Source organism: Lolium perenne, chromosome 3, assembly GCF_019359855.2.
Source record: "Lolium perenne isolate Kyuss_39 chromosome 3, Kyuss_2.0, whole genome shotgun sequence".
Classification (NCBI taxonomy): Eukaryota; Viridiplantae; Streptophyta; class Magnoliopsida; order Poales; family Poaceae; genus Lolium; species Lolium perenne.
In genome coordinates this window covers 311,240,142-311,259,868 of record NC_067246.2, presented here as the reverse complement: position 1 = coordinate 311,259,868, position 19,727 = coordinate 311,240,142, and the positions used below count along the sequence as shown (strand labels likewise).

Here is a 19,727-nt window from a genome sequence, read left to right as displayed (position 1 = left end):
ATGGAGTTGTATCAGGCGGTTTGAGTGGAACCACCCACGCACAGTAGCTTTCGACCTTTGCGAAGTCCCCACGCAATTCGGCGGTGATGGAACATTCTGCAAATCAAAGTCCTGTACGCATTGACTGTCAAAAAAGAACCCCTGTACGTGTTCAACAATGAATCGATACGTGGTAGTGTAGTAGCTATCAGATAGCTGGACAAATGCCACTGCACTGTTGTCAAACCCAGAGCTTTCAAGCTCTGCAAATTGGCAATCGCTGCCAAATGTTTCCTCCTTGAAGTTATGTTTCATCTCACGCTGTAGCTAGCTAGCTAGCAGCATGTGGCTGACCATTATCTACCTGATGTCTGTCTGTGTGTGTCTCACCATCAGCACACAGCCCCTTTGTTTGACACACACGAATCTAGCTAGCTAGGTTTCTCAGTCATTGGCACTTGCAAGTCATAGCACCAATAATTTGGAAAGCAACACTTCATGGAGCCAGTTCGCTTGCCTGCCTTTCGCCGTGTGATTACAATGAAAATGATTTACTCGAGAATCCTATGGACAACGATGTTTCTATAGACATAGGGAATGATTCTGTATGCAGCGTCGGTTTTGTAGTCCGCTCATGATTCTCTCTTCTTTTTTTTCTTTCAAATCTGGCCCCGAGTCTCAAAATCATCCGTTCTAGATGGTTTGAGTCTGCGATGAAAGTCGAACACCACCAACTGTTGAAGGTTGAAAGATGGATATGTTTTTCATTTCACATGTCAGTTTCTTGCCGTGGGTTCTCTAATGGAATAGCTTAAGAAAACAGAGAAACCCAAAAGGTAGTCTTTGCGCATATCCATCCAGAACCAAGTCAAACAAATACATTTAACACAGACAAGTGCATGTGCATCTCCATTATTCCTTAATTTGTGCCAAAGTGACTAACAATATATATGGCTCATATCCATCCAGGCTTGGCGTGAGTCTGAGCCCAAGCCAGCCGATCTTGACATCTCACATCACCTTGGAGACGTCGACATTCTTCTTGAAGCGAGACTAGATTCCCTGGCTCCATCTCTTATATGGAGTACAGTAGCTTAATTCTTAGTCGACTCATAGACCACATGGTTACACTATGATTTGTGCAATGCAACCATAAGTTGCAACTTGGGTTACAATTGAGATTTATCCAGTTGCACATGAGGTTGCATGTAGGAAAAACATCCACTTCGTGATTCGTGTTAGTCATGAGTTGCAACTCATAAAAATAACCGGACCGTTGTATTGCTTCGTGCTAGTCATGAAGATGGTTGCCAGATATTGTGGAACTCCTCTTCCTCCTGGTCACCCAGATATGCTGGCCGGCAAGGCAATGCCCCCTCGTCAGCATCAGGTCTACGCACCATGTCACACCACTGCGTCTTCAGCTAGGCTATCTTCATACAGTACCTAGCTAGCTTACTGTGCATAGCTCGCATACTTATATACACACGCGTGCATGCATTAGCTCGATCCATCCATCCGTCATAACCCGACCGTCCGGCATCAATCTTGGTAGCCCTCCCTGCTAACTAATTTGAGCCCCGCGACATGGCAGCCGCAACGGAGAAGGGCGGGAGGAGGAAGAGCCTGGCGTCGAGGACGCTGGAGCGGTGCAGGTCCGGGCTCACGAGCGCCGCCGGGAAGCCGTCCACGGTGGCGGGGTGCTTCTCGGTGTACGTGGGGCCGGAGCGGGAGCGGTTCGTGGTGCGCGCCGACCGGGCCAACCACCCACTCTTCCGGCGCCTCCTCGACGACGCCGAGCGCGAGTACGGCTACGCGGCGCAGGGTCCCCTCGCGCTGCCCTGCGCCGTCGACGCCTTCCTCGACGTCCTCTGGCACATGAACCACGACAGCGACGACGGCGATAGCGTGGTTGCACCGACGTCTCCGATCTGCGGCCTCCAGCGCGGCGGCGGCGGAGGCAACAAGGGCCGGGCGGCGGGGCACCGGGTGCTCAGCACGGCCAAGTCGTCGCCGGCCTCCTTCTTCCTCTCGTCCAAGGCTTCTCTGACGACGATGACGGATGGCAAGAGGAGGTGATCGAGCGAGCTGCTAGTATCTGCGCGTGGTGCGTCGACCAGTACGTAATCTTCATGTACTTAGTCTCTCTCACGCATTCACGCATACAGCTTAGCTGATTTAGGTTGATAGTATGAGTCAAGAGAGGAATATGCATCAACGCATGCATGCAAGCGTGCGGGTGCTAGTGGAATCATTTTCGCAAAAAGCAAAGGAAATACTCCGTAGAAATAGGCATACTTCTTTTTATACAAATGTAAAATACTCAGTACATGTTTTTATCATGGAGCAGAGATCAAGCAAGTAACTACAAAGTCTACAGATAGTTGTGGACGGCCTATATATATATGGGACTGCTCATATATCATGCCACCAGTCCTGCATGCCACTGTTGACCGGCTCCTGGCTTTTTGGACCTCCAGACACCCTACAACGTATAAAGTTCCCACCCGGGAAGCACCCCCGGTGCACCCATGAGTTTAGATGTACATAAATGTTTTTAAAAAATGTGAAATAAATTTACAACATTGATGCTACATGTATCTATCATGTCATAAAATTTAAGAACTAAATCCAATATGCTATGCACCTCAAGAAATTTAAAAACAAAAACTTAACATTGATGGTGCCAATATGTCAATTTCATGACCCAATTTTAACTAGCCCCATTCATAGCTAGAGTTGTCTTTTTTTGTTTTGTTTCTTGGGCTCGGTTTTGAATTTAGATTTGAACTTTTGTGAAACGATAAAAAAAAATTGTTACTTTTTTTCGTGACTTTAATTGTTAGGTTTTTGAATTTTGGAGTAGCCGGAGTACCTTTGAGCGGGGATGTACATGATACGTTCTCCTAGAAACCCATTTCCTCTTTCTGACCTTGCCATCGGATCAGGCCATCCCTCTAACACCTCCCACCTCCACCCCCGTCCACCCGAACCTATACCTAGGTAAAGTGTTGTTATGCACCCGATCAATAAGGAAAAATGTCATGTGGGCAGGTGTAATCAATATCAACTTGATATTAATACATTTTTCTGTTAGAAAGAATACACGATACACACGTACACACTTCTCCAACCACAAACTCAAATAACGAATCAATGCATGTTAGTGACTTTTAGTTCGTGAAATGAAAATCATTTTGGTATTATTTCCCACTCATGTGTTAATTTGGGCCCCTTTATCTCGGTTCTCCATCTTCATATTGGTCATTCCCCAATGGCCTCTCTCCTCCCCCCATTCTCCCCGTGGTCAGCATTAAATGTTCTCTTGATGTGGTGTCATATCCGTGATCGATGTCTAAGGAGGGCAACATTGGTCTCAGCATGACCAAGAAGATCAACAGTTCCACATTTGCATTATACATTTCTATAACTATCTTCAGAGAATGGTGAACTGGAGTCATGTAATGTTGGTGTGAAGATATGAGTTGTCGTTTCTACACGATATGGATGTAATGGATTGTATGTTTATGTTTGTTGTGGATTATATCTTTCTAATGTTGCGTGAATGTTTTTGATGAACTACTTTGTGGGGGCACATTGCAGGCAAGAAGTTATCTACAAGGTTCGATTAGTGCACACGGACATACTAAACCGTCCGTTTGCATTGTGACACCAAAAAGACGGTCAAAATAGAAACACGGACATGGCCTCACATCGTCAAATCTTTAATTTCTGTGGCCGTCAAGGGTCACATCGGAAACAATATTTCCCTGTGTTGCTAATGAGTCCTTCACATTGTTGATAGGATCCTGGTGGCAGAGCCCATCTCCATTTTCTTAGATGGGTTTGACATGTTTCCGTAAGTACTAATGACTTGCCATAGGTTTCGTTTGATTCAAGAATATGGTTTGTGATGATTCATCACTGTACGTGTTGTGGAACTCACAAGGCTGTCCCAATGCTGTACATTTTAGTCGGCTATCCAGATATTAGTATGCTCAGACAGTTTTACTGATCTAGTAGTTCCTGTGTCGATCATGAAGTGAAAAACTATAGCTTTCATGTGTTTGGATAATGTTGTTGTACATCAGCCACTAATAATCGAGCACATATGCTGCTGAGCATGACATGTTTCATTATAGCATGAAGTGTTGGTTAAAAGATTATCGTAAATAATTTTCTTTTGTGGAAATGCAAAGCTCGCATTTCAATATATTGAGAAGGTAGTCTTTATCGGCCTAAAAACCAGCAACCAAACCAACAAACAGATGATCATAACTTAGAATCATGACTGTTTACGTGATGTTATTTCGATGTCGACAGCCCCGTGTTTTCTCCAGGAGGTGACCTGGGTGCCCTCAGCGGCGCCCCCAAACCCCTCCTTCTCCCCCGTTCCTGCCACCGCCATCGCCACCGGAGGACACCAGTGGTCAGGCGAAGCCCACTTGGCCCACAACATGGTGGTGGGGCCAATCGAGATGTTCTGTGTGGATCCTTGATGTAGATTGGTGGTTATCTTGCATGTTTTTCATAACGAGTTATATCAATAGGATGTATTTCATAACGAGTTATATCAATAGGTTGGAGTGGAACCAGCAGTGATGAAATATGATGGTGCAACACCCTGGACTAGCTCGCCCTCCATCGTTACTGTATGCTCATAGACAAATTTACAAGATGATGAAATGCGGAAGACATCACAATTTTCCTGGCGATGAACGCCTCGGCGCACAAACACCCTTTTCTTTTTCAACAAACTGGCTGACACAAACAAGAGAGCACATGACGCTGCGCCCCACTTTTGCCTACGCGCCCATGACACACTCCCACGCGCCTATATGGGCGCGTTTGGTTGCCTGGGCCGGATTTCTGCATGCCTGGCGCAGCGAGATGGGAGGCATTGCGCGCTGAGAATGGGCCATGGTCCACTTTTTGCCGGTCGTTTGGTAGCCTGTGCGGCCTTTTGCATGCCGGAGAAGGAACCCAGGCCCCATCGTTTGGTTGCCCGTTTTCAGCCCATCTTGCACAGAGGAAAAAGGAATCAACTGTTTGGTTGCTCAAATCACAGTTTCATATCCTTACCACAATTCAAATAGGGTGAGATTACCATGCCATGGCATATTACATACGATCATAGACCACTTAGAAGAAAATGATCCTCACGATCACCACGATGAGGAAGGCAATGATGTAATCTTTGACCCGGGTGCTCCTTGTAGAGCATGTACTTCCTCCGGCGGCAGCTGTGCTAATGGCACTGCATCATCGATGTCATGGTCTTCCAGGAGCTCCTCTTCCAGGTAGGTGAGGTACTCTTGCTGTGCCTCCTCCAATGTTCCATATCCTCGGTAGTTGTTGTTGGAGTAGCCATTGACCTGATCTTGACAGACTCTCCATGAGCTGTAGATTCCTCGAACCCGCCCGCGAAACACCACATACCACTAGAATGGCATAAGAAGAAGTTAGCAATCACAACAATGAAGCAATGCAGAAATGAGCAATAGAACAAGACAAGTGTTGACAACAAATCTGAAACTAACAGGGCATGCATATCATTCCAAAAGTCAATCAGAAGTTTACCCTACACTACCGTGGTGTCGTCCTACCACCACAACAAAAGTGGGTGTCTCAACAGCACACCACAAAGTTCACCATGACATGAGGGGTTAGTATATATCACCTCATCATACTTACAAAAAGGGGCCAAATGTTTTCATCCTAGCTACTGCCAAAATATACATCATCACATCATCATCACCATCTCCATGCATGCCTCCGTGAACCACCCCGTCAAGGGCACCACTACACCTTGCTGTGGTACTTGCCAAGGTAGTTCCTCAGCCAGAGGACGCGGTGTGGCTCGGTCATGCCGACGAAGCTGGAACCCTGGGCCTTGTGGTCGACGAGGTGGTTGAGGGCGACCATCAGATCATCCTCGGTGAAGCCAAGCATGTCCATGACCGCATTGTAGAGGTCAGGGTGCATGTCCGTGGGCTTGTTCGCCCTGATGGCCTTTGCGACCTCCTTCACAGCAACATTCATGTTGGTGAAAGCCACCAGCTCGTCGTCCGCAAAGGCACCTCTCTTCCTCTTGCTGGCGGTCGGCTTCTCAGGCGCGTTGGCGGGCTTGTCAGCATCGAGGTTCACCGTGTCGGACTCCTGGGTATCAGCATCCTCAGGTGCAGGGGAAGCAGAGCCCAGGGGCTCACTGGATCCCATGACGTACCTGCCGGTGGCGAGGCCGAAGGAGAAGATGGTGTGCATCTCGTCGTAGTTGGCGATGGCACATTGAGGAACTCCACGTCCTTTGGGTGATCCTACGATACGAAGGGACAATGATGTTAGTTGTGCTCGTGTCTGATCACAAAAGTTAGTGAGGAGAACTGAGTTATTGAGGTGCTCACCGCGACGTGCCCGCAGTAGTGCTCACCCTCAAGGACGATGCACTTGGTGTCCTCACACCACTGAGCACCGCTTAGATCGCGGAGCCTGCTAATGGTGAGCCACCTCTGCCTCCACTTCCTCAGGTGGTTGTACACCTGAGTGGAGCAGACGGAGACACCACAATGCTCAGCTAGGCCCTTAGCCACGGAATTCAGATGGACTTTCTTGAAGCCTTTGTCAGTACGCACCCCGCTCTAGGTCAAGCCACACATCTTCTCCAACACGGAGCTGGACATGAATGGAAGCCATTTCATGGTGGCATTCCTTTCCTGCCCGGACTTTAGGGCCTTCTCCACTTCCCTGCGGTTCTTGTTCTTCTTAGTGGTGGCCAACCTAGCAGCCACCTTTGCCGCTACCTGAGCCACCAGGTCATACACGGGCAGAGGGGTGACCTTGGACTCGAACGTGGGCTGCGAATCAACTTGGGAAGGGATCTGTGAATCCCCAACGCAGACAAGCGCCTGGCTAAAGTCATCGCAGAAGAAGTCCTACACACATCAATGTACATCATAAATCAGACAAGCAGTTCATGGCAACGTTAGCAACCGGACAAGTTCATACTAAATCACACAAGCAGGTCATGGCAACGGTAGCAACTGGGCAAGTTCATCCTAAATCACACAAGCAGATCATTGGACTAACCCCTGCTACAAGACCAAACCCTTGACAACACCATCACTACAAGAAAAGTTCTGATAGACAACGTCCCAAAATCGTCCGCTAAGGGGTATTTTTCGTCGCCTATGGGCCTAACCCGACGATATGGGTTCTGTTGTCGAAACTGCGTCAGGCAAAGTCCTACCACGTTTTTTTCGGTCCATCGCGCTTGGGCGCCCTTCCGCCACGGAAAATCAGACCGTTGCAGAAGTGTTTCCGGGAGCCTGTTGACTGCTGACGTCATGCAAACTGACACGTGGCAGATGCCGTTAACTGCCAGTTAACGGCGTTAACCGGCTAAACCCCGTGGTAGATGGTAGGCCCACACGAGGCCTGCCCAAAGTTTTAAATAGCCGGCTATAGCCTGGCTATAGCCCAGCTATAGCCTTTCGGGAGACCTGCCGCTGCGGCTATGCCAGTTGTAGGCTAAATGAGAAAAAACCGCTAATAGCCGGCTATAGCCCTATTTAGCCTCAAATTTAGCCGCTAAACCTCCCGCATTTTGAATTTCTCTTCTCTTTTCTTTTTTATTTCTTGTTTTCCAAATTTGCATTCAATATAATTAGATAAAACTTGTGAATTAAATAATTGAATATTTGTTTGCCTTGAATAGTTGAGTAAGTTGTATCACAAATCGTATTTGAGTCATAAGTTTCCTATCTTTTGGTAATATATGACTAAAATATTCTAATTTTTTGAAAAAAGGCTAAATGGAATAGCCCGCTATAACCCGGCTATAGCCTTTTATAGCCTCCAAAAAAATCGCGGCTAAATGAGATAGCCCGCTATTTTAAACTATGGGCCTGCCACGTCTTAAGCGGGCCGACCCATTAAGTTTGCGGGCCGGGCCAGGTGACTTAGTTTGACCGGTCAACTATATAGCTGGGCTGGTCCATTAGTTACGTGTGCCGGGCCTAACCTCTCAGGTTGACTGGTCAAAACTTTAATGGGCCGCCCCATTTAAAAAGTGGGGTCCACCTTGAAGCAAGTGGGCCGGCCCAAGAAGTTATTGGGCCGGCCCAATTAGCATGTGGGTCCCACTTTCCTGCTATCGGGCCGACCCATTTAGTACGTGGGGTCCACAATAGATCAAATGGGCTGGCCCAACAAGCCAGTGGGCCGGGCCAAAAACACAGGTGGGTCCCACTTTCCAGTTAATGGGCCGGCCCATTTAGTATGTGGGGTCCACCATATAGCAAGTGGGCCATCCCAAGAAGATAGTGGGCCGGGCCAAAAACACAGGTGGGTCCCACTTTCCTTTTTAAAGGGCCGACCCATTTAGTATGTGGGGTCCACCATATAGCAAGTGGGCCAGCCCAACAAGAAAGTGGGCCGGGCCAAAAACGTAGGTGGGTCCCACTTTCCTGCTAAAGGGCCGGCCCATTTAGGACGTGGGGTCCACCGTATGGGCCGGCCCAACAAGATAGTGGGCCGGGCCGAAAACACAGGTGGGTCCCACTTTCCTGTTAAAGGGTCGGCCCATTTAGTACGTGGGGTCCACCGTATAGCAAGTGGGCCGGCCCAACAAAATGGTGGGCCGGGCCAAAAACGCAGGTGGGTCCCACTAACCTGTTAAAGGGCCGGCCCATTTAGTGTGTGGGGTCCACCACAAAAGCTTTTGGGCTGGCCCAACAAGTTAGTGGGCCGGCCCAATTAGTATGTGGGGTCCACGGTAAATCAGGTGGGCTGGCCCGACGAGTTAGCGGGCCGGCCCAATAAGCTTGTGTGGCCCACTTTTCATTCTTGGGCGGCCCGATGGTGGGTGGGGTCCACCTTAAAGCAAGTGGGCTGGCCCAATATGTACGTGGGCCGGCCCGTTTAGTTAGTGATTATATGCCGGCATAATAGGCGCTTTAGGATATTGCGGGCCGGCACATGTGTGATTTCGCTTAATTGGGCCGTTTAAGTGATGGAAATTTGTGATTTACTGAGAATATTTACGCAGCACATGATTTCTGTCGGATAGCCTCACTTACCACAAGCACCAAAGAAAAAATGCGCGAAAGAACTATAAAAACTAACTAAATATTACATCAGCTGCAAGGCTTTGAAAAAATATTACAGAACCCAGAAAAATTGAATGGTAATTAAACCTAGCAATACAATGAAGCGATCCAGCAATCTTTTAAGTTGTCCATGCAGCACCTATATCTGAAACAAAGACATTACAAGTAAAGACAGCAACAATGGAAAGGCAAAGACACTACAATATTGTTTGCCAAAGAATTTGGAACTAATCATTTCGTCGTTATAACAAGATCATTGTAATGCGCACAATAAGCAAACAAAGAGTGCATGCCGCATACCAATAGCCAATATAACAGAGCATGTTAGAATGAAACAACAGACTTACTAATGTCGAGTCCCATGCAAACCAACATGTTCAGGGAGTACAAGATTGGCATGAACAACATAGTAGCAGGCTATAAATTTTGTAACAACGACTGAGCAAGATGAAGTTATGATGGCTACATCTACAGAGCAGGGAATGTAAACCAAAAATAGAAGTTACGATGGCAAAAGCTAAAGAGGAGGGAATGTGAACCAACATGTACCAAGTGAAATTACTTCATTTTGGCCGTGAACTAAATAATACTCCTGAACTTATAGTGAAGGGGATGCAAATCAAGATGTTTCGGGATATAAACTTGTAATGAGCAACACATAGAGGATAGTTAATGCTGGAGCTTACGATGGACCAGATACAGAATATAGTGGGATCACCTGTGAACTTGTATAAGAGGGAATGCAAACCAATATGTTCAGCATTCCATATGTGAGCGTCATGCCAAGTCAGAGAAACAAGTCAATAATGCAGCTTTTGAAGAACAAGATGGCATGCAAAATTATTATCTAGTAGTATGACAAGTTTATTTATACTACAGGCTAGATAGCAGAGTGATAGCATGCCAAACTAAGTCCTTACTTTGTTAGCTTACAATGAACTAGATACAAAACAATGGCATCACCTGTAGTACAGGGAATGCAAGCCAACATGTTCATGGAGTAAAAATTGGCACAAACAACATAGTAGCAGGCCATAATTTTTGTAACAACGACTGAGCATGATAAAGTTATGATGGCTAGATCTACAGAGCAGAGAATGTAAACCAAATATAGAAGTTACGATTCCAAAAGCTATAGAGCAGGGAATGCGAACCAACATGTGCAATTACTTAAAATTGGCCATGAACTAAATAATAGCAGGATGTTACTATAATAGCTAGGAATAAAACAGATAGGAGTTATAATGGCATCACTCATAAACTTGTAGATGAGGGAAACAAATTAGTTTGTTTCGGGATATAAAGTTGTAATGAGCAACACATATAGGATAGTTAATGCTACGGCTTAGGATGGACCAGAAACGGAATATATTGGGATCACCTGTGAACTTGTAGAAGAGGGAATGCACACCAATATGTTCACCATTCTATATGTGAGCGTCATGCCAATTAAGAGAAACAAGTTAATATTGCAGCTTTTGAAGAATCAGATGGCAGACAAAATTATGATGGAAGTAGCTGCTGTGACGAGTTCAAATAAATTTGTACTGCAGGATGGCAGAGTGGTAGCATGCAGGAACTAATAGCAGGCAGTTACTTTGTTAGCTTACAACGAAGTATATAGAAATAACAATGGCATCACCTATAGTACAGGGAATGCAAACCAACATGTTCAGGGAGAACAAGATTGGCATGAACAAAATAGTAGCAGCCTATAATTTTTTATAACAATGACTGAGCAAGATAGAAGTTATGATGGCTACATCTACAGAGCAGGGAATGCAAACCAAAATGTTCAATCGCTTAAAGTTAGCAATGAACTAGAAAATAGAAAGGTGTTACGGTCATAGCTAGGAATGAACTAAAAGAGCTTCAGACAAACAAGCATCTGAACCCAGAACATGGCGCTAAAACAAGGGACTTACATTAGGAGAAGCACTCAGTGGGAGTCACAGCAGATCTTCCTGGGGTTGATAGATCCGGTGATGAAGTACGCTACATGTGCTACTTGGGGTTGGAGAGACGGCCATTACAATTCATGGTTACTCATCTCATCTGCAAAAAACGTAACGGCGCGTCGTTAGCACAAACAGGTTCCCCCAAGATTAAACAAGAACTTGCAGGCAAGCAATAGAAAAGCGATAGTAGAAGAGTTTAGATCATGCACGGCGCCGGTGAAGCAGATCCGGTTCATGCACAGCGGTGTCGGTGAGCAAGATCCGATGCGGTGGCCGACGGCTCCGGTGGGGTGGACGATACCGCAGCTGTAGCGACTGCGGTAGACTGCTGGATGAGCATATGGTTTCGAGGTTCGGCGGGGATGATACGGTCCGGTTGATGACGGCGTTGATGAAGCGGCTCCGGCAGGCAGCCGGATGACGAGGATCGCGAGGCCTCGGGTAGGCCAGGGACGTCCGGCGGGGATGTTCCGGTGCGGTGGTCGTGGAGGTGGGAGAGAGGGACTTGGAAGTTCCGGTGGGTGGTCTGAGGGAAATAAATTTTTTTTGGGAGGGTTTCCGGGCTAGGGAGGTGGTGATCGAAAAAATGACGGGCATACCCCCCACCAACCGACTTTGCTGTCATCTCCACAGGGGTAGAATGAGAATTTGGAAGCGTGTGAAATTTTTGTATTTTGTGGGCGGGAAGTTTTGCCGCTATGAGATTTTTAATTTGGCTAAGGTCCAACTATAATGATAAAAAATTGTGAGACCGTACTAGTACCTCTGTTCAAGGCCGAGTGCAAAATCAAATCATCATAACATTAAATACCGGTCACTACCATGATCATGATCTATAGTCCCTATCTTCTTAATCCCATTCAAAAATGCGTTTGAAATATATCAAGATTGGTGGGAGATTTTGCCGCCCGACTGAGATTAAATTAAACCACACGTTCGACAATTCAAACTTGAGACCTTGGCTATGATACCATTTAAGTTTGAACTGATTGAAAAAGGCTATGCAATTAATTTATATAACATCCACAGGAACAACTACCTAGTTGATCCCAACCGCAGATAAATGCATCCACCAACAAAAGTAGGAACGGTGCCATAATCTAAGGAAACATTTCACAAGACCAATGTACTCACTATGTAGTGTTCATCTCCAATTATCTATGGAATTTTCTTAGTCTTTGGGAGATTATAACGAACTTGATTGGCCTCGTGCAGTAGGGCATCACATGCTTCTAATCTCGATCTCAACATGTCAACTTTTGTTCTTAGCATAGCTGTTGCAACTCGTTCTACTTGGAGTTGTTCCTCCAAAACTTGAGCAGAGAAAGACTTGGACTTGGGCTTCAAAACCCAGCATTTCGCAGGAAAGAGTTTTTGGCGATATCTTTATCTTTCCCAGGTTTTGCCATCTCGAATTTCATATTAGCATGACAAGTTTTGAGTTGTGTAAAAAGAAAAGTTATTACAGAGAAAAATGCAGATGGTAGATTTAATGTGTACGAACTACTTTTAATCATACAAGTTGGCATGCCTGACTATAATAAGGACCATCTATCTTGCTAGCAGGCATAATTATTAAGGTATTATTAATGGGCTACCATGTTCGTAGTCTTCGAAGAAACAGCCTTTATTGCATTACGAGCAGAAAACGGTTCACACGTGCGCTCAGATTCAAATTTTCAGCATGCAGCCAATTTATGGTTTAATTGAAGTACACATCAGGATATTATTTCACACAAAATACAGCAGCCACATGGAACATATCTAATTTTAGTACAACAACAAAATTTGCAATTATTACAGACTACGAAATTTTGAACGAAATTTTGAGCAGTAATTAATTACAGCATTGGCATCAACAGTCCACTTGACTGAACAACAGAATCAAAGTTTATTTAGACACCTTCAATTCCCAGACACATCACAACTGGCTTACCATGACAAGTGCATAGGAGATTCTTTAGAACATTTTCTGTCAAAGTTTGCCTATTTTTCAATTCATGTATCTCTTGGCGTGTGTTGGCAATTATTTCATCAGCATCTTTGTTTTCCCGCCCAAATATATCAACTGCCTCTTGGAGTGCATCCCCCAAATCTCTTTATGCCGGATTTAGTTGAGCAATAGATACCATGGGCCTATGCGAGCAATATGCACTCTCACTGCTGCTTTGTGAAACATCAATACTTGAGGCATTGGTCCTTGCTTCTGGCTTTGTAGCTTTATTTGAAGCCTGAAATTTAGATAAAACAAGTTACAACATCATATGATGCAATAAAAGACCTCCAATTTCAAGAGCATCATTGAGCTGATATAACATAGCAAGCAATCAAAAATAGGGCCTCGTACATCTATTTCTTCCTGAACGGTTGGTGTCTTGGACTCGGTGGACCAATGAGAGCACGTGCCACATCACTTTGTTGCTCTGTGAAATGACGGCAACACTTGATAAATGGGTTGTCCCTACTGACATTACAGCTTTGTTTGCAGGCTGAAACTAAGACAAAACAAGTTAAAATGCAATACAATACACGGCAAACAAACAACACTGTTGACATAATTTTGAAAGAACCATGGGCAGATATAACAAAGAAACCAGTTAAGCCACATGCCTCTTAGAACAAACCAAACTAGATCATGCGATGATGTATACAATGAACCAAGCAACTAGACATCATGTGCCAAATAACGAAGCCAGTCTTGCCACGTAAGAAATCTAGCAAATAGCCAAATACAGTCAAAACATGTGCATGTTGGATTGGATACAATTAGGAAAATAATGTATGATTGATTTAAGCATGACTCAGATAGTGCCTTCGACAACGTAGAAGGTCAATGCAACAATTAATTGTATGGCTTGTATGAAGTGCCATAACATTTAAATTAAGCATAACGAGGCATTTCTTAATGCGAGCGAGTGCTAGCTCGGTGGCAAGGCTTGCGGTGCGCGACCAGCCCACCTGGGTTCGAGTACCAACGGGACCGAATTAAACACGAATGAAGCGAGATGTCAGTACAAGTAGTGGCAATGAAATGCAAAATCCATAACAGGGCCAATGACAACATTCACTTGCCAACAAAATCTAAGGCTTTAGCTTTCATATACCCTCAAAATTTAAAATAGTGTAATCCCCCGAAAGGGTATCATGGTATCATTTAATATCATCCATCTCGCCCCTAATACCAAACATGTATCATTTAATCTCAGTCGTTCTTTTGTTTTACTCAAGAAAACATTTTTGTTTTGGGAGTTTATAGAAGCACAAGCCATCGTCTACATTGGCACTGTGTTATGAAAAATATCATCTTCATCGTACATGGTTATGTGAAGATATTGATATATAATTCTGTGCTAGGAAAACAAATAGCAATTACTATGTTACAAGAACCATCTTCAAGCTCGAAGATACTAAGTTCATTGGTCCACCAACCAAGGCTGATAAAATATTATATATTAATTTAGTACTAATATTTCGTATTTACTCATATTAAGGTCTAACTTTTTTCCCCATGACAACCAGTTTTGATATAAAATCTAACGGTGGCCATGTGTGGGTCACATAAAAAGTATTGATGTAGTAAATTTATACATAGATATTGGATAATGTATTTTAAATTTCAAAAAATATGGTAGAAATATATAAATTAGATAGTCTTGCCGTGCAATATGCATGCCGCAAAAGGTAAGATAGATCCTTAAAAATTCTCGACTCAAATCACAAAAATATACATAATCCTAATGGGTGTCCATGAAAAAGTTGTGTCACTTTCGTATTAGGGTATACTTCCATTTCATACTGACTAAAAAACTTAATTGTAGTGAACTCACATATTACTCCTTCCATTACTTCTTTTAGGGTGTATTAGTTTTTCAAAAGCCAAACTTTAGGCTTTGTGACCAATTTTAGCAAAAAATAATAAGTATCAACATCAAATAAAATATGGAAATATATTTTAAAATTATATATGTCGTGACGTGCAAAGCACGTGCTACTTACTAGTAGATTACTAGAAAATGAATGAAGCAATTGAACATGGAACGTATTATATAAACAGCCAGATCATTTGAATATGGATATACCACATCATGTCAATGGGACTCAGAAAAACAAAGCTAGACATTTAAATAAGTAATATAACTATTTTTTTTCACAATGTTTCAAGTAGAATAGGAAGCTAGGTTAGGAATAAAGCAATCATGTTTCAAGTAGAATAGGAAGCTAGGTTAGGAATAAAGCAATCATGTTTCAAGTAGAATAGGAAGCTAGGTAAGGAATAAAGCAATAAAAAAACACGAAGTGCATCATTTCAGCTAGGATCATTTCTATCAAACTTCATGCACTAGCCATGGAACAACAGGCAAACTCAATGAGCAACAGGCAAAAAATTAACATAATACAATTTCAGGACTTGTTTAAGATAGCCAAATCATGTAACTTATACCCAGGCATGCCGGATGCCAGATGGGTCAAAGGCAGTGTGCAATGTTCCATATGGTCATTGTTTATATTTTATTAGATTCCATTAGGCACCTTAGGTAGTGCAACATACAGAAAATGATGCAACTGAACTACGTACAGGAGGTAAATTAACATTCCAAAAAAACAGGGAACTTACGTGAGCTTTTTTTTGAGTCACACGGACCTCATCAGGTACTTGGACAGAAGAACCTGGTGCCTCACTATTTCTCCTCTGCATGAAGGAGAGGCCAATTGTAAACAGAAACAGGATCCAAGATATAGAAGTTTGCATTAAGCAATATACAAAAACAAAGCAGTACTTACATGATTATAGGCGAGCTTTACTCTACGTTTCTGAGTGTAAGATGTGCCTGCTGCACGTGTAATAACAACAAACAGTTACGAGTCAAGGATTTGCTATAATTAAATTGACACCAAACAGTAGTAGAAGCATTATGACGTGCATAAACATGTAATACAGGATCGCAGAAGATATCAAACATGATGTAACTAGAGCAGTAGCCTACGGCCAAATAGTGAGAAATTGTAATCGTGTCAATGGTGGACTTGTATAGCCTACCCCCAACTTGTTTGGGAATAAAGGCTTTGTTGTTGTTGTTGTTGTTGTTGTTGTTGTTGTTGTTGTTGTTTTTGTTGTTGTTGTCAATTGTGGACATGTAGAACATTCAACGGCTCGTGATTGGTGGCTCATATTTTGTGGAGTTTCAGCGAATGGGTGGGTTAGGTCACTCAGACCACCACACTCTGTATTTATATCATCTGAGTTAGGGTCACAATACCACTGGACATGGGTCTCTATGGGCCTCACACTGGATACAATATTACTACAGCGCTACTACTAAACTCACTCATGGTCCAACACACCCCCTCAAGATGATCATGGGTAAACAACCATGGCCATCTTGCAACAACAACATGACACATATGACAACTACGAGTAATGAACTTTCAGCATAACTCCTAGGATACATGACATCATTGCACTTTCCATCATCTTGTCATCTCGATTCATCTCTTCATCAGCAGCGAAGACATCCAGCTTCAACCATCTGGGATACGCACAACTCCTAACCATACACGTCCTCAACAACCCCGGCTGCCTCACCACACAAGTTTCGCAGAACAATCCACACTCGCCTCAATGTCCTCAGCCTCTCTTCTCCACTCTGCCCGGCCACTGACCTCTTCCGTCTCTCCCACAAACCCCCAGCCAACTCCTGCCTCAACCATCCACTCCTCAAGCACCCATGCCTATCCCCCGGTCAGGCCTCAACCAGTCTCACCTCAGGCATGCATGCCTTTCCCCTGGACAAATCCACAACCATCACCATCACCACTAAACCGTAGCCTCATCAACTCCATCACGACTCAACCGCAGCCTCATCAACTCCATCACGACTCAACCGCAGCCTCATCAACTCCATCACAACATATCCTCAAAGCCTCACATCTCCATTTTCTCCTCACTTCCACTCGGATGGCGCAGCCCTGGCCAACCTGGCAGACCGCACCTGGCCACATCGACCGGCTCGCGCTGGTCAACGTCCAGCACCAACCTCCGGCTCTGCCCTACGCTCAAAGGCTTGGCCCACTCCGCACGCCTCCAACATCTCCACCTCGCACGGATCCATATCTCTCTGCCACGGATTAACTTCCTCTTCTCTCCTTTCTAAACCAAAACGATCTTCACCCTCTTCTTTGTCCCCGCGCGAGTAGCCGCCGATCTCACACAACTCTCATCGCTGTGTGTGATAGCCGCAACCCACGCAAAGCACCTGATGCGGCGTCCCGCCGCCTGGATTTCTACATCTCAACGGTGGTTTTTGTGGTCAAAGGAAGAACTTGTATGGTACTGTTTGGGGCGGCTAGCACTAGCAGGAAGGAAACCTAGGCTCTGATACCATGTAGAGTTTCAGCAAATGGGTGGGTTAGGTCAGGGAAAAAAATACTTATGCGTCCTGTTTAAATCTAAAGGATGAGGTGGTTACCAACGCAAGCACTTGTAAGTTAAAAATACAGCACGAATTCAGAAATACAATCAGCTGCAATACTCCTAAACAGAACAAAACACGCAGGGATGTCTGGTTACCTATTTCTGGGCGGCGTTTAGACGTGTTCCGCGTTCTTACGGGTGACGTGGAGGTCGGCGAGGGGGCTGCTGTTGCAGTGGGTGCCGGGGAAGCAGATCTTGGGGGGTCAAAGAAGGACATGCTGGGCGGTCAATGAAGTGTTCAGCGCACCGGCCGAACTAGAAGGTCGGTGAAGCAAATGATGTGCAGTGCACATGGGCGTCGGTGTCGGCAAAGCTGGTCAGGTGCGGTGGTCGATAGAGTCGGCGAACGAGATACGGTGCGGTGGACGCCGGAGTAGGTGCGGATCAAGCGGATAGGGCAGCCTCGGGGTTTGAAGCCGTGGCAGCTTGAGCGGCGAAGTGCGGCGGTGATTTTCCGGTGCGGCGGCCGTGAAGGTCTGGAGGTAGGTAAGAGGGGCGGTTTCTCTGAGGGCTTGCGGGCGAAACTAGGGCGAAGCTGGGCGATAGAGGAGTCGAAGGGAATTTCGCAGTCCTTCTTTTGAGGGAAAACAATATTCGCAGATCTGAAACTTTGCGGCGCGAGATATTTGGGCGTTGGCGGGGAATTTTACCGCTCGATGATATTAAATTTTGGCTGCAGTAGGTAATAATAATAATAAATAGTAGGCCCTACTAGTACTGTATGTCTGTTCAAGAATCCAAGGGGGGTATAGGTAGAGGTATAGATATATAGACAATATAGAGATATAAGGATGCTTTATTACTTTTAGAAGCAATTACATCCAGCCTCTGCATAACCAGGATGCACACAGCCTTTTTGTTGTCTCAAGTCCAAAAGGAGCATATGCTCCCATTATGTGAATCCATATTTCAAAGTGTCAAAAAATTCTAAACTAAAATTTTACATGTATATCTAGACATTTTATGTTGGTATACAAGTTTTCTCAAAAAAAAAAGGTGGCTCCTGCAAAAAAGACAAATTTTGATGTTGTAACACGACTACGTACAATACATTTTTTGCCTTTTTTGTACACGCCACACAATATGTCGTTTTTCCACGAAAACTTATGAACGAACATAGGATGTCACAACGTATACCAAAAAAAAATTAACATTTATATAATTGTTTTTTTATTATTTTATATAATGGGTGCATATGCACGCGTGTGCCAAAACGACACCTCCAGGGGCTAGGAGTTTCTAAACTTCTTATGGCACATCAAATAAAATATTGTTCAATCAATAATAATAATGTGCTTATGATTGTTACTCCCTTCCACCATGAATAAAGTCCACATCGGTTTCGTGTCAAACTTTGACTCAAGATTTAGGTACCCACATGATAGTGCTAGTATCATACACATTGGTCCCAAAAAAATGTTGATGTGGCAGCTAATTAAGTAGGAGAGAGGAGATTAGTGTAACATAGGTAGATACTGTATCATAGCGCAAACAACGAGAAAAGTTAATGCTAAACAAATTTTGTACACAAATTTGCATTGAGATTCTAAAAAATAATAAATGTAGCACGACTATGATACTACTCCATGATACTACCCACTATAGAAATAGTATGACCAGCCTAATTTTATGACATCCGCAAAATATACCATTGGAAAGTTCATCGAAACAAGCACCCGATGATATAGTTCCGAATGACATGCAACTCATAATTGGCGGGCCCAAGTATTAGTCTAAGTTTGCCTCTGAAAACAAATTGGCATTGTACTCTAGGACAAAGGGAGACTACTCACAATGGCAATATCATAAGTAGTATCATGAACTACATGCATGCAAAATGTTGATGTGTCATATCAATTAATGATGAAAGAGACGATAGTGGTATCATAGGTAGATATCGTATCATAGCATGTAGAACTAGAAAAATTACTGCCAAACAAATCTTGTACACACTTTTGTATTGATATTCTACAAATCACTAAATACATGTAACATATTATACTACTACATGATGATACTATGGATTGTTAAAATAATATCGTACACTAGTATCATATGCATGATACTATTATATGATACTCCCCATTGTGACTAGTCTAATAATAACAATAGTACTCAACTTTGTCTTGTTCCTCAGGTGTTTAGAAGTCTATGTTCGGTCCCTCAAGTATTTAAGAATTATGTTTGGCCCCTCAACTCTAATGTGGTCAA

The 19,727-nt window shown here is 44.1% G+C and overlaps 1 protein-coding gene and 1 long non-coding RNA gene across 2 annotated transcripts; one reads left to right on the top strand and one right to left on the bottom strand.

Moving 5' to 3' along the window:
* Window positions 1-1,150: 1,150 nt before the first annotated feature.
* LOC127338831 (auxin-responsive protein SAUR40-like) lies at window positions 1,151-2,480 on the top strand. Its single transcript, XM_051364798.2, has one exon. It carries the CDS (start codon window positions 1,567-1,569, stop codon window positions 2,056-2,058), a length of 492 nt encoding a protein of 163 aa, XP_051220758.1. The 5' UTR covers window positions 1,151-1,566; the 3' UTR covers window positions 2,059-2,480.
* Window positions 2,481-13,480: 11,000 nt separating this feature from the next.
* LOC139837707 (uncharacterized) lies at window positions 13,481-15,878 on the bottom strand. The gene is made up of 3 exons (XR_011754338.1): window positions 15,827-15,878; window positions 15,660-15,734; window positions 13,481-13,533 (listed from the first exon to the last, which is right to left on the bottom strand). It is a non-coding gene; the product is annotated as an uncharacterized lncRNA (long non-coding RNA).
* Window positions 15,879-19,727: the final 3,849 nt, after the last annotated feature.

Excerpts from the sequence above, each read along its gene's own strand:
- LOC127338831 (XM_051364798.2), top strand. The coding sequence starts at position 1,567 with ATGGCAGCCGCAACGGAGAAGGGCGGGAGGAGGAAGAGCCTGGCGTCG.